The sequence below is a fragment of the Myxocyprinus asiaticus genome, chromosome 34 (assembly GCF_019703515.2).
Source record: "Myxocyprinus asiaticus isolate MX2 ecotype Aquarium Trade chromosome 34, UBuf_Myxa_2, whole genome shotgun sequence".
NCBI lineage: Eukaryota > Metazoa > Chordata > Actinopteri > Cypriniformes > Catostomidae > Myxocyprinus > Myxocyprinus asiaticus.
Genome location: NC_059377.1, coordinates 41,371,790 through 41,398,775, shown reverse-complemented (window position 1 = coordinate 41,398,775; position 26,986 = coordinate 41,371,790). Strand labels below are relative to the sequence as shown.

General features: G+C 36.9%; 1 protein-coding gene across 1 annotated transcript in view; it reads left to right on the top strand.

The window, feature by feature from the left end:
* Positions 1-26,986, top strand: part of sh3bp5a (SH3-domain binding protein 5a (BTK-associated)) — a 35,734-nt gene that overhangs the window by 2,852 nt on the left and 5,896 nt on the right. The window contains exons 3-5 of the mRNA XM_051670985.1: positions 3,214-3,342; positions 24,049-24,213; positions 24,366-24,496. Coding sequence (XP_051526945.1) covers positions 3,214-3,342; positions 24,049-24,213; positions 24,366-24,496 — 425 coding nt within the window. The remainder of the gene's footprint in view (positions 1-3,213; positions 3,343-24,048; positions 24,214-24,365; positions 24,497-26,986) is intronic.

Here is a 26,986-nt window from a genome sequence, read left to right as displayed (position 1 = left end):
ACTGGCGGACAGAAGTGTGTAATAATGTACAGATTTTGCTGTTTTGGAAGGAAATTGGTGCTTTAATTCACCGAAGTGGCATTCAACTGATCACAAAATATAGTCAGGACATTACTGATGTAAAAAACAGCACCATCAATATTTGAAAAAAGTCATTTTTGATCAAATCTAGACAGCAGCCATCACTCCAACACCTTATCCTTGAGTAATCATGATAAACTGATCATTTGGTACTAGAAAATCACTTGCCATTATATCAAACACAGCTGAAAGCTATTTGGTTCATTAAATGAAGCTTAACATTGTCTTTGTGTTTGTTTTTGAGTTGCCACAGTATGCAATAGACTGGCATGTCTTAAGGTTAATATTAGGTCAAAAATGGCAAAAAAGAAACAGCTTTCACTAGAAACTCATCAGTCAATCATTGTTTTGAGGAATGAAGGCTATACAATGCTTGAAATTGCCAAAAAACAGAAGATTTCATACAAAGGTGTACACTACAGTCTTCAAACACAAAGGACAACTGTCTCTAACAAGGACAGAAAGAGATGTGGAAGGACAGATGTACAACTAAACAAGAGGATAAGTACATCAGAGTCTCTAGTTTGAGAAATAGACGCCTCACATGTCCTCAGCTGACAGCTTCATTGAATTCTACCCGCTCAACACCAGTTTCATGTACAACAGTAAAGAGAAGACTCAGGGGTGCAGGCCTTATGGGAAGAATTGCAAAGAAAAAGCCACTTTTGAAACAGAAAATCAAAAAGAAAAGGTTAGAGTGGGCAAAGAAACACAGACATTGGACAACAGATAATTGGAAAAGAGTGTTCTGGATCTTAACCCCATTGAGCTTTTGTGGGATCAGCTAGACTGTAAGGTGCGTGAGAAGTGCCCGACAAGACCGCCACATCTATGGCAAGTGCTACAGGAAGTGTGGGGTGAAATGTCACCTGAGTATCTGGACAAACTGACCGCTAGAATGCCAAGGATCTGCAAAGCTGTCATTGCTGCATGTGGAGGATTTTTTGATGAGAAATCTTTGAAGTAGTTTAAGAAGTTCTGAACATTTTTTTCAAATTGTAATAGTAATTTTTCACATTATTAATGTCCTGACTATACATTGTGATCAGTAGAATGCCACTTTGGTGAATAAAAGTACCAATTTTTTTCCATAAGAACAAAATCTGAACATTATTCCAAACTTTTGGCTGCCAGTGTGTGTGTGTGTGTGTGTGTGTATATATATATTTATATTGAGCCGGTAGAATGAAGCTGTCAGCTGAGGACATGTGAGGCGTCTATTTCTCAAACTAGAGACTCTGATGTACTTATCCTCTTGTTTAGTTGTACATCTGGTCTTCCACATCTCTTTCTGTCCTTGTTAGAGCCAGTTATCCTTTGTCTTTGAAGACTGTAGTGTACACCTTTATATGAAATCTTCAGTTTTTTGGCAATTTCAAGCATTGTATAGCCTTCATTCCTCAAAACAATGATTGACTGATGAGTTTCTAGTGAAAGCTGTTTCTTTTTTTGCCATTTTTGACCTAATATTGACCTTAAGACATGCCAGTCTATTGCATACAGTGGCAACTCAAAAACAAACACAAAGACAATGTTAAGCTTCATTTAATGAACCAAATAGCTTTCAGCTGTGTTTGATATAATGGCAAGTGATTTTCTAGTACCAAATGATCAGTTTAGCATGATTACTCAAGGATAAGGTGTTGGAGTGATGGCTGCTGTCTAGATTTGATCAAAAGTGATTTTTTTCAAATACTGATGGTGCTGTTTTTTACATCAGTAATGTCCTGACTATACTTTGTGATCAGTTGAATGCCACTTCGGTGAATTAAAGTACCAATTTCCTTCTGAAACAGCAAAATCTGTACATTATTCCAAACTTTTGGCCACCAGTGTATATATGGTTTCTTTGTCCTCTTATTCTAATTTCTGATTTCTTACTATTTGTTCCTCATTTGAAGTTCTCTGTTTTATAAATAATATTACAAAACACTAACAGACAGTTCTCTGTATTTTCACTGTATTTGGTCTCTGATTAATCACCAGTGTGAAGCAGGAAGCGTCCTGTCAGAGGAAGTTTTAATCTCTCTGACATCTCTTTTGTTACTGAGTTTGTGTCTGGATGGATGTGCATGTCAGTGTTTTTTAAAAATGTGCCATATGTGGGGGCCTGGGTAGCTCAGTGGAAAAGACGCTGGCTACCACTCCTGGAGTTTGTGAGTTTGAATCCCAGGGCGTGCTGAGTGACTCCAGCCAGGTCTCCTAAGCAACCAAATTGGCCCGGTTGCTAGGGAGGGTAGAGTCACACGGGGTAACCTCCTCATGATCACTATAATGTGGTTCGCTCTCGGTGGGGCGCGTGGTGAGTGTGTGTAGATGCTGCGGTGGATGGCGTGGGCCTCCACACGCGCTATGTCTCCGTGGAAACGCACTCAACGAGCCATGTGATAAGATGCGCGGGTTGACGGTCTCAGACACGGAGGCAGCTGAGATTCGTCCTGCGCCAACCGGATTGAGGCGAGTCACTACGCCACCACGAGGACTTACAGCAAACTGGGAATCGGACATTCCAAATTGGGAGAAAAATGAGAGATTCATCACAGGCCGAACTAAACACAATAACGTACTGTACATAACACAGTCTCAACAAACGTGCTCGTTTCCTTCTGTTGAGGAAGAGTTTTCAGTCTAGGTAGATTCCTGGTTAACTGTGTTACATGTTGGATTGAGTTTGCTGAAGCAGCACTTTTCAGGGAGCAACAAAAGGCTGATTATTGAAGTATTTCATAGTTGTGAGAACAAGAAGTAAGCAAGTAAGAAGTAAGCTGTATGACTCAAGTTTGGCATCTGTAAGATTTTCACAGGTGACTAAATGCCAAAGAACACTTCGGTTGTCTGCATTACGGATTGCTCTGCGCACAGTATGTGTGACGCAAATAGCGTCATCAGCACAGTTTGACCGCGCACCACCTAGATTTTCTTGACCTGCGCACGCAGTCCTCAGCTATGTGCATCGCTGACGCATACGCCTGCTATTGACTGTACTAAAAGAGTATCACAAAGGAGTTGTAATGGGCATAGTCACAACAGTATACTCACAAAGGCAACATGGTCGACCAGGCGTGAGTCGAACTGGAACGTGCAAAAACGAAGTATACCTGGGCCTTAAGTCACAGTGTCTCTGTTCTTTAGGACTCCCGGCAGAAGTTTCGCGCTGTCTTAGTGGAGGCAACCGTCAAGTTGGATGAACAGGTGAAGAAGATCGGCAAAGCTGTAGAAGACTCAAAACCATACTGGGAGGCCAGACGGGCAGCCCGCCAGGTGAGCTTCATTAATGCCCTGCAATCAATTCTCAATTTGTTTAATAATAGTAACATTTAACCATGATTTTTAGTGGTTGAATTTTAATTTGCACACTATCCATCCAAAATAGTAAGCAAAATTAGGATTAGTGCATTCCAAATCATACTATGTTCAAAACAGTATGATAAGGTGCCTAGATTGTAGTATGCATCAACACATACATGTTTGGCTAATATTACCCACAACTTTGACTTTTGTTATAGAAGCTCCTACAGCAGTTTTTAAAGTTCATTAAAGTATGTACTTTCCCCATTACCAGTGAAGTACATACTTATAGTATATAGTGAAAGTATACAAACTTTTAATATTTCCTTGATTGTTTTCAAGTGCTCAAAAAACTGTGTAAGACAAGTTTTGTGAAGTGGGTAATGGACGGTTTTACCATGAGTAATAGGCTTAAGATCAGAGTTTCCTGATGCTATGCATGAGTCTTGCCATGACGTCACTTCACATGGAATCTTCTGAAATTTTCTCCTGGGAATGAACACGCATAATTAGACCCTCTTAAACTATATGCAATATATCGGCCTCTGCCAACAGGAAAGGACATGACAGTACCACAGTTATGCAATGATGGTTTGGCTGTTGCCATGGAGGACTGTTGAACACTGGGAAACAGCTGATGGCCCAATGATCATTGTGTCCAGTTCAGTTATTTATTTTTTTTATTGAAATTTAAAGAAAAGAACAAAAATACTACATACTTCAAACATACAACTAAATAGTTCACAATAACCCAATATACATGATAAAACTATAAAACTCAATATACATAAAAATACATTACACCAGTTTAACCGTTACAAAGAAGTATTGTGAGGGTACCATGGTTTAGTAATGGATTCAGATGGTGTTACCATTACAGGTAGACCGATATATTGGTTTTACCGATTAATCAGTGACGATAGTTGCTTTTTGTAACTAAGTCGGCCATTTTGGATTGTTTGAAAAATGCATGCTCTGGAATTTGAAATACTCGTCCTAGGGCAGGGGTCAGCAACCTTTTTGACATGGAGTACCATTTTTTATTTTCCTGGTCAATGGTTGTGCCGATGCTCCCCATTTTTGTTGAATCGCATCTGCAAAATCCTAAAACTTTATTTCCAAGTTTAATTTATATTTTGAATAGAATTTTTTAACCACACGATGTGGGTTAATGTTTTCTCTTTTAATCACTTAATGTAATTTTTAGTGTGACTGGTTTAAGGAAGGTGTACCTGTATGCTGGGTTGGAAATCGCAAGGATTAATAGTGATGTTTTCCTTATTACAAGACATGTTGTTCTGAAAGCAAAAAGAAACAAACGAAACACAGAATGTAGGCTGTCATCCGCACAGCATGACCGAAGCAAAGCGGGCGTGTTTACTCGCTCGAAACACTGCCAGCTTATGATGTGCGAATGGCTTACATGTGCAGCGCGAGTCTCATCACAATTTAATAGTGTTTAGACTCCCATTCAGCTGATGAAACCACGCTGTGTAATCATGAGGAAGGATTACATCAAAATGTAGATTGGAATGCAGGTACGGAATTTATATTAATAAAATAGTGTACTCCTCTCTCGCCGTTGCTGGCACGCATACCATAGATTGTCAACCCCTGTCCTAGGGTATTCATGTTACAGGAACCAAATGTGGGCGACATCATGCCAAGACATTGACGATGCTAAATTGCGAACATATTTTTGATATATTGAACAGTGTTGCCATGGCGATGCGATAAATTAACATTAAAAAAAAAAACGGGAAACAGGAAGTGTCTCATATCTTCTGTGTGCAATGTGTGATTTAGATCAAAATTGAGATGTATGTTTAGTTCTGGGGGTTAATCACATGGATGTGACTATTTTGGGTCATGGTCATAGCGCCACCACCTGGCAGCAGGAAATGTGGCTCTTACAACAGACTTTAATATAGTCCTCTTATATTTACCCAAACTTCTTCAAAATTGTTTAGAATAATTTCAAATACCAAATGCATGTGTCCACCTTGCATTGTTTTCCGAAAGCCACCGGGTGGAAATGGACCCATGGTGCATGCAGCTATGTTATTCATTCTGGACTCTTTGTTGTTGCCCACCATAGTAAAGAGAGAATAAGAAAATATTTTGACATTTTATGAATCAATTTTAAAAACTGTCAGCCGATTAATCTATTATTGGCCTTTCCCACCTCCTTAGTTATCCATATTGGCAAAATCCACTATCGGTCGACCTCAAATAGAGTGCAACAGTCTTGTTCCGGAAGTAAAAATCCCATTAATTTATCCCATAGACAAACAGATTTTTAACGATAACTTATAAACCTTTAAAGACAGACCTACCATGAGCTACGAGGTTGTTCATTGATGGTATATGCTTCTGTTGAAGCCATCCATCAGTGTTATTTCAACTTCAGTGTTTAAAAAATCATGTTTGATAGTGAAATTCATGGTAAACAACAATTACACATGGTACAGCAGAGAAATATCCACCAATCAGAGAACCTTAATTTAATTTAGTTACTCATTACACAATTTAATTTGATGGAATTTATGAAATTAAAATGCGTAAATCTTAAAAATAGGCTAAAATATTTTTTTGAGTGAATGAAAGCTAAAATAATGCACGACGTGACATGATCACTGCAAATCAGAACTAATTTGATGTTTAATTTTCAGCTATGTGGAGCAGAATTTTGGACCAATGAGATTTTACTGTGAGAAATAGAAAGCAAACGACTGGCAAAATGCCCTGTTGCTCATCATGCTCATGTTTGGTTAGGAAAAAAACCCAGCTTAACATGAAAGAGTTCATTTTGATCACTTGTTGCTTTGTCGCATCAAGCCTGGTTAGAACACAGTGCAAAACACCTTGGTATTACCATGTTACCGTGTTCAAAACATAAAAGCATGGCTCTTTTTAAAGGGAAATCTCTAAAATAAAGCGTGTTTCCATGACTGATGTACTGCAGTGTGGCAGAACAGAGTGAAATATTGCAAACTAACACCATTTCTGTTTGTTCAGTATTCTCAAGTTCTCGGAGCAGTTGTTGATGGACACGTTTGCCCCAGTTTAACTCCTCAAAAATCACATGACCCGTTCCCACACCCCTGAGCACAGCCTGTGCTGTCAGCCACTTTATAATAAACGACCTGCTTATGAGTACTGACGTGATGGTAATTTGCTTGCAAACAGGCTTTGGCAGTTCACATGGATGGAAACAGCTTTAGAGAGCAGATGAAACTTGACTTGCTGCTGATGTGTGTATTTACAATCCTCTTTCCTCAGGCCCGTGGCTAAACTGGAGACTTATTAAAAGTGTTTGTCAAGGCGAGCATCACTGTTACTATTGCTCGTATGGTTAGTGATGTGAACAAACCCCTAAATCTACAGTAAATATTAAACTTCTGTGTGTAACTGGTCCCGCATCGTTTGTACTACAGACATAAATGATACCCTGAATCATGTGGCTTGATGAGTAGAGCTGTGCTCATACTTTTCAAATTGATTGGGCGTAGAATTTTCACCTGACAGATGCTAAAACTAATGAAAAATCACATAGACTTACATTGAAGTGGGAGGTGTGTGTGTGTGTGTGTGTGTGTGTGTGTGTGTGTGTGTGTGTAGAGACCAGTCTGGAGTGTTGTGTGTTGTGGTTCATCGACTGCATGGATGAATGTGAGGTCGCTGGTGCTTTCAGCCATGAAATTCTCATTAGTATCACCTTGTGACAGTAATAAATCAGCACATAAGAGAAAGTTCACTCTTACCGTTTCTCTTAAACAGTCATAAAAGAGCTTTATATATCCACAGTGACCTTGGTGAGAGTTTGTCTCAGCTTCCGGTTATAACTCAATTATAACGCAGTCAAAACCAAACAGCAATGTGGTGAAATAATGACAAATGCCACTAATTTAGTCCATATTTCACTTCCGTTAAAAGTGCCATGACAAACACCCAGCAAATCTGAATATATGACATCAACAACACACAAAATGAAAACTCCTGCTTGATAATTCTTCTGTATTAGATATATCCCTTTCCACAAGCTATTTCATAAAGTGGTGCAGACAAAACCGGCTGTAGCAAAAATCTTTCATCGTTAATGAGAACTATTCTTGTCTGGGTGTTTTGTTGCATGTGGGTGAGACTGATTACATGAGATAAACTGGATTATTTGTTTAACAGTTAAAATTATTTACTGTCATTAGTGAGATGGGAGAAGCACTAATTCACCCGCTTATATTCAGAGTCTATTTTGACACGCCATAAAACAAAATTATGTGAGATTAGTCACGGAGTGAGTAAAGCGGCAGCCAGGAAAAGTGACCTCAGTGAATCTTTTAAAAGCACCTGGTGAAACCTGATTTACTGAAGCAGAAGTAAAACATAGAAGAAAAAAAAAAGTTTGTCTTCGTAATCTTTACATTTGCATTTAATCATTGAGCAGACACTTTTATCCAAAGTGACTTACAAATTAAATCTTTGATAGAAATTTAGCTTTTCTTTCTGGAAAAAATACACAAACGGTGCTACTCAATGTGTGTCGTGGTAGGTGCAAGTGTGTGTGCATTTGTTTGTGCTGATAATCAAATGAAAGTGGTTTGGTGTGACTGTCCTGTAGTACCCCCAGAAGACCACCACATGTCCTGTCTGTCTGTCTCTCTGTGTGTCAGTAGGTGAGACAGACAGTCCAGGCTGGACAGTGCCAGCTGTCTCCCACAGTCAGAGTGCCAACACCCCTTTTTTTAGCCATTCAGAGCATGCCACATGCTAACACCTTCAATGTCCTACAGCTGAGATAGATCTGATAGATAGACAGACAGACAGACAGACAGATAGATAGAACAAATGATAGACAGAACAAACAAACAAATGACAGATCCATAGATAGATAGATAATCACATTTATTTCTATTGCACATTTAAAAAAACATGTTGACCAAAATGCTTTACAATACAACATTTTTAAATACAGCAACATTTAAACACATAAACAATAAAAACATAAACCAAAATATAAATACAGTCAAAGACAATAGAGAAAAGATTAGTCTTTAACTGAGTTTTAAAAGACTCAGTTTAGAGTTTTTTGGGGAAATTTGCCGTCTTCTGCCTGTTTTCATTCAAATTGTCTTTTATCGATAAAAATGGTGTGCGTGATGACGTCATGCCTAAAAAAACACTTTGTCGCATAAGTTTTGGTTTATCACTAAATAAATCTGCCTTTAAGCCGTTTCCATACAGAAATGTGTGTTTATCGCTAATTCGCCTCCCAGATGTCCCTAATGTTTTTCCACGAAGTTTTGGTAAACTGGGGAGAGTATTGAGACAATTCACTGAAATTAGCCAGCTTATTGTCATTTTAATTTCACAAATAAATGTAATCAGAAGACGAGGAATTGCAATCAAAAGGGAGCTGTTGCCCATCTGATAGGACTGTAATATTGGTCCTGATGTTGCACCTATCACAGGTTACCACCGGTTCCGACCCAAAAGTGAATCGTCATGGCCCTGTTCAAGCTGGCAACCTGCACCAAGTAGTGGGGGAAACTTTCGGTCTTAGTATAAAGACCATCCAGCGATGTGTATATGCTGTGTGCACAGCTATTAAAGAAAAACTGAAACATATGATACATTCCTGATATTCAATAGACTGTTTTGAACAATCATCTAATCTAAAGCATCGCCAACTGCATTATGTCCCGCATATTTGTCCAGCAACCTTTAACGACCAACTGAACTTGATTGTCATCTAAAATTAATTTTAGTGTCATAATGTAATTTACATTTTCTGAAGAAGCTCAGCAAATGTGATCTGAGCTACAGAGGCTTAGATTTAAAATATTTAAACGTTTTAAAATGTTCAAAAGCTCGTTTTCTGAAAGTGAACTCAGCATTGGACAAATAGTTCTGATAGTTTATAGTCTTGAAAAAAGTCTAGAACATTCTGAGAATGTCACTCAGACGACTTTTTTCATCTACAGAACAGGGTAAAGCTAATATAAGTTTGTGTAAAAAAAAAAAAGGCATATATAGGTCTATAAATATATATTTTTTTTTCATTTGGTATTTAATTATTTTACTTAATGCTTTATTCATTTGGTAGGCTAATCTATTTAATTTAATACAGGGAATTTTGCCGGCATTTTTTCAAAAGTAAGCTAAACAATAATTGTATAGAATTGGGCTATGTGTTAGTGTTGTAACGATGCGCTGGCACTGGCAATGACAATGGGACGAAGATGACAATGGTGAAGTGCGAACCCAAGTGCAGTTTATTATAAAAGTGAAATCCAAAAACCTTAACTATCAACGTGAACAAAATACAAAACATGAACTTCACTATAACATGACTTGACCTGACAACGTTACACCAAACATCTGCAATACTTGACTAAGGACAATGGAAAACATGAGGGCTTAAATACATGGACATGGGAGAACATAAACCAATGAACAAACAGAACTCTAAACAAAATAATCAAACAATAAACCAATGAAAACAAGACACATGAACATGGAGGGAAAACAGGACATCACATGACTAGGAACACATGACATGAAACAGGAACTAAACTACAAAATAAAAGACATGAAATACATGAACACACACATTAAACATTACAAGTGTTCCAAAAAAGCGCACTGAAGCTTTTCTCCTAGTATTGTGTATTTATTTTTCATTTAAAACATCTTTGTGCACAGAAATGATATGTTTTTTTGTATTGTGGGCTAATTCCATGACTGCATCTATTATTTTGAATGCTGTGGAAAAGCAACTTTAATAAATAAACGGATGTCTACCATGAATAAATTAATCACAAACAGTGGCCATTCATTTATTCTCCATGCCCCAGTTGACGTGCATGATGCGAGATATTTGTGTTGGCACTCCTGGAAGTGTCATGTTTGCAGCATCGGATATATATGCCGTTAAGATCAATCCATAATCACGTACAATAAATTGGCTTTCAAGGATGTATACTGTCGTCATGATTAAACAGGCTAACGATTGGGGCAAATTCTGTCGTGACACTACATTTTTTCTTTAATGGCAATTTTCTTCAAAAAGTGTTTCCAAACCAGTTTTTCTTGAGATTTGAAGTATCGACATAAGAGTTTATGCGCTAGAGTTAAACGGAAAAATATTATGTCTACACTTGTAAAATTTTAGCAATAATTTGCATTTCCATCAGCTTTATTTTGATGCGCAAAAACGTTTTCCACAAAAAGTCTTGGATGGAAACGTAGTTATTGGCAATGGAAAAAGATTAGTTTTTAACTGAGTTTTAAAAGACTCAGTTGTGCCACAGGATCTAATGTGGAGAGGCAGACTATTCTAAAGGCGAGGGGCCACAACAGAGAAGGCACAATCACCTTTAGATTTCAAACGGGACTTGGGGACACTCAAAAGCAGACACTGTGAAGACCTTAATGGTCTAGCGGTTTGATATTGATGGAGAAGGTCAGAAATGTAATCAGGTGCAAGCCCATGCAGACCCTTAAAAACGGTTGAGAGTACCTTAAATTGAACTCTAGTATATTTAACTGGAAGCCAGTGCAAAGAGGTATAGATAGATGGATGGATGGATGGATGAAACAAACTAATGATAGATAGAATGAACAAATAACCAATACATAGAATGAACAAACAAACTATAGATAGAACAAACAAACAAATGATAGATAGAATAAAAAAAACAAATGATAGATAGAATTTACAAACAAATGAACAGACAAACGATAGAACAAACAAATGATTGATAGAATGAACAAAAATGATAGATAGAACAAGTGAACAAACGATAAATAGAACAAACAGAGCTCAAACAAACAAACGATAGATAGAACGAACATACAAACGATAGATAGAATGAGCAAACAAATGAATGATAGATAGAACAAACAAACAAATGATAAATAGAACAAACAGACAAATGACTGATAGAACAAACAAACAAACGATAGATAGAACGAACAAACGATAGATAGAATGAGCAAACAAATGAACAATAGATAGAACAAACAAACAAACAAATGATAGATAGAACAAACAAACAAACGATAGATAGAACGAACATACAAACGATAGATAGAATGAGCAAACAAATGAACGATAGATAGAACAAACAAACAAACAAATGATAGATAGAACAAACAAACAAACGATAGATAGAACGAACATACAAACGATAGATAGAATGAGCAAACAAATGAACGATAGAACAAACAAACAAATGATTGATAGAACAAACAGACAAATGATTGATAGAACAAACAAACAAAAAATAGATAGAATGAACAAACAAATGATTGATAAAATGAACAAAAACAATAGATAAAACAAACAAATGATAGATAGTAAGAATAATACAACGAAGGATAGAACGATCGAAATAAAGAACGAACAATAGATAGAACGAGCGAACAAACAAACGATAGATAGATTGAACAAATGAGCGATAGAATGAACAAAGAAATTATATAACAAACAATAAAATGAACAAACAAACGATATAACAAACGATAGAATGAACAAACAAATGATAGATAGAAAAAACGAGCAATAGAATGAACAAACAAATAATATAACAAACGATAGAATGAATGAACAAACGATCGATTGATCGATAGATTGACAAATAGACAGACAGACAGATGCAGACTCAGGTTGCTAGGGTGTCGCTAGGCACAGAACTAGAGAAACAGAGAACATGACCATGATGATGGAAAGAATCTCTTGCTCTTTTCCACTTTTAGTTCTGAAGCTCGTGTGTCTTTATTTAACACATCAGTGTGTGAGTGTTGCACTGCAGTATGTGTGTGTCACTCTCACTTCATTCAGCTGCTGTCACATCTGTGGTGTCCTGAGCGACACGTGAGCGCTGACATCAGCCGTCAATGAGACATGACCTCAACACATGAATGCTGACCCTCACAACCCTTCACAGCATGTGTGTGTGCTTCTGTTGATTAGAGGTGAGCAGGTTTTAGCAGGGCATGTAGGCCATGTAAAGACATTGTTGTGTTTATCTGTTCGAATTCCACAAACAACACGTTAATCATGGACAAATCACTGTGCTGTCCAGGTGACCTTCCCCAAGGTCACCGCTCAGATTTGAGCTGCTGCAGTCAACAGAACAAGCAGAGGTGTCATCTAGACTGAGAAAACAAGCAATCTCCAATCAAATCACTGGAATTTCTGGTTCAAAGCGTCTCTCAAGTTCGATTCTAACAACATCTCACATGCAAATGAAGAACTGTTAATCTTTCCACTGGACTTTAAAATATCTGAAATATTGTAAATGTTTCTTTTCTGATTCCTGTTGCTAACACAATACTTTCTCTGTGCATATTGGCTATGTTTAGAATAGCATATTTCCATACTACTCCTACTATTTCTGCAGCATGTAGTGTGTATACTGTGCAAATTTTATGTATGCATTAATTACCCAATTGCTGCAGATTGTTTCTTAGATTAAGGGGGGTGCACAAATTATCCCACTCTTCCCTACAACTCATACTATTTTTGCAGTATGGATACTGTAAACATCATGCACATTTTCTATATGTAAGGAATACTCTTTTACCCACTACATTTAACAGTTTCGGTGTGATCAATGAACCAGAAATGATGCAATTTTTATATATTTTTTCTGAAGTCAATCTTTGACTGCCAAAAAAGAAGACATTGATGGATTTAAAATGTAAAATAACAGTTTTTATTTCTGAAATGATTAATGAATTAAATAGTGACATGTTAATGTCATGTGACATTATTAGCTGTTTCCATCTAAGTTGCAAATGTAATTTGTGAAAAATCTGAATATTGCAAAAACATTTTACAAATAAAGCAAGAGGACAAAATCATTGATTCTCGGGATTTAAAATAAAAACATATTTTTTTTCTAACTTTTTTTAATATTTATATATAATTTTATAATATTTAGAAAAGATATAATGACAAACGAACAATAAATAGAACGAACAAACAAACGATAGATAGAATGAACAAACAAATGATAGATAAAACGATCAAACAAATGATAGATGAATGAACAAACAAACGATAGAATGAACAAACAAACGATAGATAGAACGAATAAATGAACAATAGATGGAACAGACAAACAAACGATAGATAGAACAAACAAACAAACGATAGATGGAACAAACAAACAAACTATAGACAGAACGAACAAACAAATGATAGATGGAACAAAGAAGCAAATGATAGATAGAATGAACAAACGAACTATAGACAGAACGAACAAACAAACAATAGATAGAATGAACAAACAAACGAAAGACAGAATGAACAGTCAAACTATAGATGGAACGAACAAACAAACAACAGATAGAATGAACAAACAAATGATAGATAGATAGAATGAACAAACAAACGATAGATAGAACGAACAGTCAAATTATAGACGAAACGAACAAACAAATGATAGATGGAACGAACAGTCAAACTATAGATGGAACAAACAAACAAACAATAGATAGAATGAACAAACAAACTATAGATAGAACGAACAGTCAAATTATAGGTGGAAAGAACAAACAAACGATAGATGGAACGAACAGTCAAACTATAGATGGAATGAACAAACAAACAATAGATAGAACGAACAAACAAATGATAGATAGAACGAACAGTCAAACTATAGATGGAACAAACAAACAATAGATAGATAGAACGAACAGTCAAACTGTAGATGGAACGAACAAACAAACAATAGATAGAATGAACAAACAAACAACAGATAGAATAAACAGTCAAACTATAGATGGAACAAACAAACAAACAATAGATAAATGGAACAAACAAACAATAGATGGAATGAACAAACAAATGATAGATGGAACAAATAGTCAAACTATAGATGGAACGAACAACAAACACTAGATAGAACGAACAGTCAAACTATAGATAGAATGAACAAACAAACACTAGAAGGAATGAACAAACAAACACTAGATAGAACGAACAGTCAAACTATAGATGGAATGAACAAACAAACAATAGATAGAATGAACAAACAAACGATAGATGTTATGAACAAACAAACGATAGATGGAATGAACAAATGATAGGTAGAATGAACAAACAAACGATGGACAGAATGAACAAACAAACAATGGATAGAACGAACAAACAAACAATGGATAGAACGAACAAACAAACGATAGATGGAACGAACAAACAAACGATGGATAGAACAAACAAATGATAGAACGAACAAACAAACAATAGATAGAATGAATAAATGAACAATAGATAGAACAAACAAACAAATTATAGTTGGAACGAACAAACAAACAATAGATAGAACAAACAGTCAAACTATAGATAGAATGAACAAACGAACTATAGACAGAACGAACAAACAAACGATAGATAGAACAAACAGTCAAACTATAGATGGAACAAACAAACAAACAATAGATAGAATGAACAAACAAACGATAGATGGAATGAACAGTCAAACTAAAGAATGAACAAACAAACAATAGATAGAACGAACAAACAAACGATAGATGGAACGAACAGTCAAACTATAGAATGAACAAACAAACGATAGATAGAACAAACGGTCAAACTATAGATGGAACGAACAAACAAACGATGGAACAAACAGTCAAACTATAGATGGAATGAACAAACAAACAATAGATAGAACGAACAAACAAGAGATAGATAGAACGAACAGTCAAACTATAGATGGAACGAACAAACAAACGATAGATAGAATGAACAAACAAACGATAGATGGAACAAATAGTCAAACTATAGATGGAACGAACAAACAAACAATAGATAGAACGAACAGTCAAACAATAGATGGAACAAACAAATGATAGGTAGAATGAACAAACAAACGATGGATAGAACGAACAAACAAAGGATGGATAGAATGAATGAACAAATGATAGACAGAACGAACAAACGATAGATATGCACATAATTTTATAATATTTGTTTTCAGAGTTGCTATTTAGTTTTGCACTATACGGCCACCAATTTATTTTATAGAAGCAGAACAAATTTAAAGTAAATGTCAAATTAATTATGCAATTACTGGAATGGTTGGCACACACTAAAGATTTCTATCTAGAGTCATCGTGGCATAGAGATATGAGAGAGAAAGAGAGTTGGGATTGCGTAAATTATAAAGTGTCCTCAGGAAAGAACTGGACTCTTAACTCTGCCCCACCCAAAGGCCATTAGAGCATTGTGGACCTGTGTGGATGGAAAACAGACATCTTTGTCTTATTTTGGATGAGATTGTGGAATGTTACTGGCCTTGTTAATGGATGCTGGATTTCTACGCTGTCTTTTGTGTATAAAAGGCAGAATATGTGTCTGGATGGATGGAAATCTTGATTTAATCCACAAATGAAGGGTCTTTCTGTGCAATCATGCTAAAAACAGGAGCCGAGGGAAGTTATTCAAGATTATTTAAAGGAATAGTTCACCCATACTTCACATGAGAGCCTGTACATAATGACTGAATTTTCATTTTTGGGTGAACTATTCCTTAAATAAATAAAAGCATGGTGAAGTTTCCTGCCTGTAAAGGAGAGCTATTGTGTTAATAAAGCAGCTGGCTTCCTCCATTTCTTCAAGTGAATGAACTTACTTTGACAGTCAAAGCATGAGGCGAGGAACTGGGTCACTGTTTATAGCAGGTCACAGTGAGTTTAGGGCACATCATTGTGATTCTGCGTCTTCAGATGAAGCTGATGTGATTAAATGTTAATTTAATTTGATTTCAGCGCAGAGTGAACGCTTCTCATGAAATATCCATCCACATCGTGTCTGAACGGCTTCAGGACAGACTCTGGAAATAGGTCAGAAAATCAGACAGTTGGACTGTGACTGTGCTGTGTGCAAAAAGCATTACCAAAATAAAAATGGAAAAATAAGCTATCGAAAAAAACACATGGGGTATTTATATCCCTTCCTCAACTTAGAAGACTGCTGTCAAACATAAGCAGCATTGATGATTTCAGCTGAAAAGAAAAGATGTTTCACAGGCAAACATTTCATTAAAAAAAAAAAAAAAAAAAACATTTAAAGTTACTAATCAGTAGTAGCTTAGTGATTTTAGTGATATTGTCTGCTTCAACAGGAATATTCCAGGTTCAATATAAATTAAACTCAATCGTCAGCATTTGTGGCATAATGTAAATACTAAAAACATTTTTTTTAACCCTTTTCTTAAAAATAAAAAATCGAGGTTACAGTGAGACACTTACAATGGAAGTCAATGAGGACAATTTTTTAAGGGTTTAAAGGCAGAAATGTGAAGCTTATAATTTTATAAAAGCACTTACATTAATTCTACTGTTCAAACTTCAAAATCGTTGTTTTTGCGGGATTACAGGGTTAACAACGTTATGTCATGATGGTAGCAAATTTGAAAATGTTTTATAACTTTACACAGAAAAGGTTAGTAAGCGATTTTATCACACTAAAATCATGTAAACATTCATGTTTACATCTTGTGGTTATACTTCTGAAAAAGTGAGTATTTAAAAATAAATAAATAAATAAAATAAAATATATATATATATATATATATATATATATATATATATATATATATATATATATATATATATATTATCCTTTTTTTCTCCCCAATTCCAACTTCTTAGTAGGTCCTCGTGTTGGCGCGGTTACTCACCTCAATCCAGGTGGCGGAGGACAAGTCTCAGTTGCCTCTGCTTCTGAGACCGTCAATCTGTGCATCTTATCATGTGACTTGTTGTGCATGACACCACGGAGACTCACAGCATGTGGAGGCTCATGCTACTCTCCGCGATTCACGCACAACTTACCACACGCCCCATTGAGAGCGAGAACCACTAATCGCGACCACAAGGAGATTACCTCATGTCACTCTACCCTCCCTAGCAACTGGGCCAATTTGGTTGCTTAGGAGACCTGGCTGGAGTCACTCAGCACGCCCTGGATTCAAACTCGCGACTCCAGGGGTGGTAGTCAGCGCCAGTACTTGCTCAGCTACCCAGGCCCCAAAAGAGTGAGTATTTTAATGTTTACGGATTGACCCCATTGACTTTCATTGACTGTAACCCAGGAGGGACGAGTTGAAATTAATTTTAGTGGTAATCAGCATTATGCCACAAATGATGTCGATTGAACTTAACTTGCATTGAACCCGGAATATTGCTTTAAGCCATACGATAGCTTTGTTGGAGGAACAGACTGAAACGGTCAGTATTTGCTAAAAATATTCTCCTCTTCCATTCAAATTGTCTGTGATAATAAACACGTGGACAGTTTTGTTTAGTTAAGCAACAAGAATCTCAAACTTGTAAAAACATAAATCTATACTAAAAACACCTAAAATTATACTATATAACTGAATCAAAGGTGTGGTGATAAGCAACTAGCAATGGTAGATTTAAAATGATTTGAATGTGCGATGTTTCAGTTATCAGTCCAAATCTTTAACCACTAGGCTGCACCATCCCTCATTGTGTAAGAGTCTGTGTAGGATCCCTCAATAGGCTGTACTGGTTCTGGACCGGTCTTTATGAGTGCAGACTATCACATTAGTTACATAACAACAACAGTGTCGGCTTTAGGCCTATAATTGCTCCAGTCTAGCTGGACATTGCGGCTCTTTATGATTCAGCAGCTCAGTCAAAACACTATTCTGAGGGGTGACACATAATGACTTGTTGACATTTTAGGTACATTTCTTGTCATCATAGTGTAGGCTGCTATAGGAAGCTTAAGTTTTTTTGTTGTTCTGTGGTCATGTGGTGTATGATGGTCATTTCAGCTAATAATGAAACACAAGGGTGACAGTTCAGCATAGGTGTTGATTAGTAGTCGACTGGGTATATTTGTGCTCCTCAAACCTCAAAATATATTAGAAATACACTAAAAGTAGTGCACGGTCTATTGACAAGGCTGTTTTGGAGGTAACACAAGGGGGAACTACCACTACTGTTAATCGTCAAAACAGGCATTGTTACTGCAAATCTATATATGGTCAAATACTGTCCATTTATGGGCTAGTCAATCATAAGTGTTGGTTTTCAGTTCAGTAGACCAGAGATCAATGTACCAGTGTTAGCATTGTGCCCACGCTTGCATGCCTTCTCAAATTTGCGACAGCAGCGTGGTAAATGGAGCCATTGTTTGGTGCAGTACATGCATTGTTTCTGCATGTTGAATGGTCAGTTTTAGACAATAATCAGAAAGGTCATTTTTGAATGTTTGAGTTGACGCATTGCCTGACGTGCTAGACGCTGTGAGGGCAAATCATGAACTCGAGAAAACCAAGTGTGCCCTTCATCTCACAGACACAAAGTGACATCTGAGTGGATGATTCATCTGTCTGCAGTATTGTGTATAATATCTCTCTCTCTCCTCACCTGTCCACTTCAGTTAGCACTTCACAAGGGTGTAGATGGGGGGTTGGTCAGTGTATCCATAATCATGACAGGATTAATTAATCTACACCATTGGCAACACAAAGAAAGATAGAAAGAAAGAAAGAAAGAAAGAAAAAGTATGATAGATAGATAATAGGAATGAACGGACCAAAAAAATACAATGAATGAACGATAGAAAGTATGAACAACTGATAGATTGAAATAACTAATTATAGAAAGAAGAAACAATAGAAAGAATGAGCGAATGATAAAAAGAATGATAAAAGAAAGAATGAACAACAGAAAGAAAGAACAAATGATAGAACTAACAATAGAACAACGAACAATAGAATGAATGATAGATGGATAGATGGAACGATAGATAAAATGAATGATAGAGAGAACAAAGGAACGATAGATAGAATGAATGAACGTTAGAACAAGCGATAGAAAGAACGAATGATAGAATGAACAGTCAAACTATAGATAGTATGAGCAAACGAACTATAGACAGAACGAACAAACAAACGATTGATAGAATGAACAGTCAAACTATAGATGGAACGAACAAACAAACAATAGATAGAATGAACAAACAAACGATAGATGAAATGAACAGTCAAATTATAGATGGAACGAACAAACAAACAATAGATAGAATGAACAAACAAACGATAGATAGAAAGAACAGTCAAACTATAGATGGAAAGAACAAACAAATGATAGATGGAACGAACAAACAAACGATAGATGGAACGAACAGTCAAACTATAGATGGAATGAACAAACAAACAATAGATGGAACGAACAGTCAAACTATAGATAGAATGAACAAACAAACAATTGATAGAACGAACAGTCAAACTATAGATGGAACGAACAAACAAACAATTGATAGAACGAACAATCAAACTATAGATGGAACGAACAAACAAACGATAGATAGAATGAACAGTCAAACTATAGATGTAACGAACAAACAAACAATTGATAGAACGAACAGTCAAACTATAGATGGAACGAACAAACAAACGATAGATAGAACGAACAGTCAAACTATAGATGTAACGAACAAACAAACAATTGATAGCACGAACAGTCAAACTATAGATGGAACGAACAAACAAACGATAGATAGAACGAACAGTCAAACTATAGATGGAACGAACAAACAAACAATTGATAGAACGAACAGTCAAACTATAGATGGAACGAACAAACAAACGATAGATAGAACGAACAGTCAAACTATAGATGTAACGAACAAACAAACGATAGATAGAACGAACAGTCAAACTATAGATGGAACGAACAAACAAACGATAGATAGAATGAACAGTCAAACTATAGATGGAACGAACAAACAAACGATAGATAGAATGAACAGTCAAACTATAGATGGAACGAACAAACAAAACAAATAAATAGAATAAACGATGAAAAGTGAACTAACGATAGAAAAACAAACAATAGAAAGAACGAACAAACAATCAATAGAATGAAAGAAAGACTGGAGGAACGATAGAATGGGTGAATGATAAAACGGATGAACGGTAGAATGAACAATAGATAGAACGGGTGAACAGTAGAATGATAGAAACAACGAATGAACAATAGAAAGAAACGAATGATAGTACTAACGATAGAACAAACGAACAGTAGAATGAACGATAGATGGAATGATAGATAAAATGAACAATAGAGAGAACGACTGAACAATAGATAGAAAGAACAAATGTTTGAACAGTAGAATGAACAATCGATAGAATGGGCGAGCGATAGAATTATAAAAGAACAGATTAACAACAGAAAGAAAGAACGAATGATAGTAATAACGATTGAAAAAATGAACAATAGAACAAACGATAGATGGAACGAAGAGAGAATGAAGGAAGAATAGATAGAAAGAACGAATGTTAGAATGGACGAACGGTAGAATAAACAATACAACAATAGATAGAACAGGCGAACGATAGAATGATAAAACAAACGAATGAACAATAGAAATAAAGTACGAATGATAGAATGAACAATAGAACAATAGTTAGAACAAACGAACAATAGAACAAACGATAGATGATAGATAGAACAATAGATAGAACCAACGATAGAGAGAACGAAGGAACAATAGATAGAAAGAACGAACATTAGAACAAGCACTAAAAGAACGAACGATAAAAAGAAGAAACAAATTAACTATAGAAAGAATGAACGATTGATTGATAGAACGAAAGAAGGATAGAAGGATAGATAGAACGGAAAAACGATAGGAAGAATGGAGGAAAGATACAACGGAAGAACGATAGAATGAACAAACGGAAGAATGAACAGAACAATAGATAGAACGGGCGAACAATAGAAAAGACGAATGGTAGAACAGACAGAACAATAGAATAATAGAATGGCAGATCAATAGAATGATAGAACGATATATAGATAGATAGATATGAAACAACGAACAAATGGTAGAATCATAGAACAATCGATCGACAGACCGACAGATAGAATGATATGAAACAACGAAGAACGATCTTAAACAAGAAACAAACGATAGAACAAATGAACGAACAATAGACAGATACATAGATACGAAACAACGAACAAATGATAGAATGAACAAACAATCGATCGACTGACAGACAGACAGACAGACAGACAGATTAGTGTGATAAAATCATAATCAGGCCCAGACGGAATCTGCATGTGCAGAACTGTGCAGAAAACTCCACAGATTTCCAAAGAATTGCAACATCTGTCTTTCATAAAAGTTGTACACAGTTCCCACCGCATTTTATGTTTGTTTATTAAATATTTTGGCTAATTTCAAGAGGCTTTTTAGCTATCAATAAGAGTGTAGTACTCTCTATTTAACATATCTTACTATGTTTAAATGCCTTCCACAGAATTCTGCAGATTTTCTCTCTAAATATGTGCAGAAAATGCCAAAAAAAAAAAAAAAAGTCTGAAGAGTCTGTTCTGGCAAATAATTAAAATGGCTAATCTTGTCTTTACATTCCTTTAAATGTCTAAAGGTTTCAGAGTTTGTTGGTTCAGAGGATAATAATAAGAAATCCCTCATGGATTTAAAGTAATCTTCTTTAAAGTGCTTAAAGATACAGACATGAGAGAGAGAGAGAGAGAGAGAGAGACCATTGGCTCCTTGTCTCAAACTGTACCAGTTTTCTTTATGAATTCTATAGCAGAATATTGATGTAAATACTGCAAGAGGGATCGCCTCTATAGAGACTGCAGTGGTCATGTGACATATTAAATCCAAACCTTGCTAATCTGGCTAATCTAGCAACACTAGTGTTGTCATTGGAACCTCTCATGCAACAGTATTCGGAGTAAATTCTAGGGACTGTTGTGCGTGAAAATCCCAGGAGATCAGCAGAAGACGGAAACGCCTTGTTGATGAGAGAGGTCAACAGAGAATGGCCAGACTGGTTCAAACTGACAAAGTCTACAGTAACTCAGATAACCGCTCTGTACAATTGTGTTGAGAAGAATATCATCTCAGAATGCTATTCTGAGATGCGGGTTGGCGCTGTTTTGATGGCACGAGGGGGACCTACACAATATTAGACAGGTGATTTTAATATTTTGGCTGATCGGTGTATATATACACTGGCGGTCAAAAGTCTGGAATAATGTACAGTTTTCGCTGTTTAGGAAGGAAATTGGTACTTTAATTCACTAAAGTGGCATTCAACTGATCACAAAGTATAGTCAGGACATTACTGATGTATAAAACAGCACCATCACTATTTGAAAAAAAGTCATTTTTGATCAAATCTAGACAGCAGCCATCACTCCAACACCTTATCCTTGAGTAATCATGATAAACTGATCATTTGATACTAGAAAATCACTTGCCATTATATCAAACACAGTTGAAAGCTATTTGGTTCATTAAATGAAGCTTAACATTGTCTTTGTGTTTGTTTTTGAGTTGCCACAGTATGCAATAGACTGGCATGTCTTAAGGTCAATATTAGATCAAAAATGGCAAAAAAGAAACAGCTTTCACTAGAAACTCATCAGTCAATCATTGTTTTGAGGAATGAAGGATATACAATGCTTGAAATTGCCTGCAAGGATCTGCAAAGCTGTCATTGCTGCACATGGAGGATTTTTTGATGAGAACTCTTTGAAGTAGTTTAAGAAGTTCTGAACATTGTTTTCAAATTGTAATAGTAATTTTTCACATTATTAATGTCCTGACTATACATTGTGATCAGTTGAATGCCACTTTGGTGAATAAAAGTACCAATTTATTTCCATAAGAGCAAAATCTGTACATTATTCCAAACTTTTGGCCGCCAGTGTATATAAACTAAAGAGTGCATTTTAGTTGTTATGAGTCTGATGTATGTTTTCTGTTGGTTTCATTGCTTGGTCCGAACAGAATTCAGTTATACCCCTCTCCACTCCCCAGTCTTGCTGCCGTCTAATCATGAAGGAATGATCGTATTTACAAGATCAGCACACATGAAGGCCACCACAAAATTGTAATTACTAGTGGGGAAACTCTGGAATTAAACTAATATTCTGGGTTCAATACAAGTTAAGATCAATCGGCATCATTTGTGGCATAACCACAAAAATATATTTATTCCTTTTCTTTAAAAAAAGCAAAAATGTAGGTTACAGTGAGGCACTTACAATGGAAAACGAACATTTGATCTTAGTTTTCTTGCATTAAAGCACATCACGTTGTAATTATGAGTTCTGAACTTATAAGTGGTTGCTTCCTGGGAAGACTTGAAGGCAGCACTTTCTCACATTGCATTATTTGGCTCAGAATCAGGGCATATTTGCGCCATCAACAAGAGTACCGCGTAGGGTCACCAACTGTACCATTTTAAAATGCTCAAGTGTCCCATATTTGCGTGGCGAAAAGTTGGAAACCTTGGTACCACCATAAATACTAGTTGCTCCTCTTTACCAATGTAGCTAGAGAAGACGGTCCTAAAAGAGAGTTTTTTTTTTTTAAGTCATGTGTTTGTCCCTTTGGTTTAACTACAAAGGTTTAACATGCACACACTGCATCTGTCTAGTTCTGAGGTATTGCAAGATATGGGAAGAATGTAATTAGCCAAGCAGCAATGAGATACGCATTTCACTGTAATTGTGAAATTGACAAATAGCAGTTCACTTATGCAAATTAAGCAGAATTGCTTTCATACTACTGTGAACTGTACTGAATGGAATCCACATTGAAGAAAATGTCCTAAATCATCTTTCGTTTCTATCTCTCAGGCTCAGGTGGAGGCACAGAGAGCCACACAGGAGTACCAGAGGGCCATTGAGATCCTTCGGGCAGCGAAGGAAACCATTGCGCTGGCTGAAGAACGTCTCCTGGAGGAGGACAGCAGACAGTTTGACTCGGCCTGGCAAGAGATGCTCAACCACGCCACCCAGAGGGTGAGACACACATCACCAGACCTAATAAAACTGACCTTATCTATGCTACAAATATGTTAATTCTGTTGTAGACGACAATTAAACATTTTAATGTGAACGCATTTGTGCGGAGATCTTGATTTAGGCTGAATTGCTCTGATTGGCTCTTCCAGGTGATGGAGGCGGAGCAAAGCAGAACACGCAGTGAAATCGATCACAGGGAAACGGCAGCCAAATACAACGGCGCCATCAGCCACATGAGACAACTGGAGAAAAAGCTCAAACGCACTATTAACAAGTCCAGGTGCGACTCAATCAATCAATCAATCACACATTAACTTACGGCAAACCTCATGAATCCAGACAATGTGCGCATTTACATGCACTCCAATATGCTGATAACTACAAAAAAAATCAGCTTATTTAAAAAATTAGACAACACAAGAAAAAATTTTCCGGTGACACATGTAACCTCGGTTCCCCGAGATGAAGGGAACGAGACATTTTCGTAAGCACTATGGAGAAGTCCTTCTAGACAACCTTGTTGAAACCCTTATACAATCACAGCAATCCTCTGATTGGCAAAGGTGTCTGAGCCCCACCCCTTCAGGTGCACAGTTGGCCTATATAAGTGGGCGCTCAGTCACCATTTCTTCTACATTTTCTGACTGAAGGACAAGAGTGAGTCAGTTGTATTATGAAACTCTGAAGTTTGCCAGCTTTGGCAATGTCTCGTTCCCTTCATCTCAGGGATCTGGAGACGTTCCCTATCGATTCAGTTCACTAGACATTGCCCTAAGCAGTATGGGGAACGGTATCCCATCACGCCGCACTATGTGACATTACACTTCCAGAGTTATAACTATTAAAGTGTATATGAATAGTCCCACATGACAGATGCCAGATGGAAATTAATGTAGTCTGGGATCTATGTGAACCATATAGATATACACAGTATGGTTTATTAACCCTCTCACAACATAGTTGGAAAAGTAGGTTTTATCTCTAATGGGAGTACTTATGACTATTAAAGGGGCAGTTCAACAGCATATAATTAGGTGGCTGTGTTGATTATATTCGGTAGCCCGCCCGTAATAAGGGCTTGGGTTCACTGGCTTGAATGTAAAAAGCACTCTATACAGAGAGGACTAGTGAGGAGATGGATACCACGTGCAGGTTATAAAATCTCGCTCCTGTAAGGACACACCGTTTGTCCATGCCCATGTAGAGGCCTGCTCGGTTGAATGCGCTTGGACACCAATTGGGCAATTTGCGCCCTGTGATACATAAGCAAGAGCGATCGCATAAATGATCCAGTGGGAGAGCCTTTGTTTGGAGATGGACATTCCTTTTGTGCATCCTCCATAACAAATAAAAAGCTGATCCGACAGCTTAAACTGACGGGTGCGCTCAACATATGTATGTAATGCCGGGCATAATGTATGCATAGATTGATCTTCATCTGAACTAAACGGTGGGGGAAAGAAGGCTTGCAAACAAACCACCTGAGCCCTGACGGGCATTGATAAACCTTAGGCATGTAGCCTTTTCTAGGTTTAAATAGTTGCTTTTGACAGATCTGGAACAAACTCCAGGAATGAGCTGTCAGTCAACAGCGCCTGCAAGTCACCCACCCGTTTAAATGAGGCCAAAGCCAATAGGAGTGCAGTCTTTAAGGAAAGCATCCGCAACTCAACAGATTCCAATGGCTCGAACGGGGAGTTTGTGAGTGCCTTCAGCACCAAATTTAAGTCCCAAGTCGGCACCATAGCAGGGTAAGGGGGGGTTCAAACGCCTCGCTCCCCTAAGGAACTTCATGACTAGATTATGTTTGCCTATCGATGAGCCAGCCTTCAGGGTGTGGTATGTTGAGATAGTCACGAGTGTTGACGGAGTAAGACCAGCGTCCAGCCACTCTTGAAGGAATGTCAAAATCTCAGCTATGGGGCAATTTACCGGGTCTTTACCACGTGAAGAGCACCAACTTGCAAACACGCACCATTTAAGTGCATAGAGGCGTCTCATGGACGGTGCTCTAGCCTGTAAAATGGTGTTCGTCACTGACTGAGCCAATTCTGGCTCATCCGCTGTGCTCCGTTCAGAGGCCACACGTGTTGGTTCCATAATGTTTTTGTTTTTGTAACCATTTTTGCATCTAAATATTGTTCCAGTCAACATACACAGACAGAACAGGAAAAAGATTGCTAGAACACTGATATTAAAGGGATAGTTCACCAAAAAATGAAAATTCAGTCATTATTTACTCACCCTTGTGTTGTTATAACCCTATATGACTTTCTTTCCTATTCTTAACTCAAAGGGAGAAATTGTGAATAAATGTTGTGCTCATTGATGTCATACAATGGCAGTTTATGGTGACCACCTCTTCAAGCTTCAAAAGGACACAAAAGTATAATCAGAAATCGAATTAATTATTCCATGAGACTCATGATTGTTATGAAAGCATATGATAAGTTTTGGGGTGAAACAAACTGAAATGTAATGTATTATGTAGTGAAAATGTTCACTGACCGTTGATCTCCCGTGTGCATTCATGCTAGGGCTGGAGAGCAACAGTTCACGCAGCCCCCTCGCGACATTGGGGCGTTCAAGCGATAACTTGTTTATTTATTTAAAAACAGGTCCTCCACAGCGATAGTGACAACAGAACACAACACAGCTGCACACAAAACAGAGAACAGAACTTACTAAACATGTCTGAAGAGTTTGTAGTCAAAGAATTTATGCATTTCTATGTCCAGCCTTATTTTTTTAGTTTTTGGAAGTTGATTGA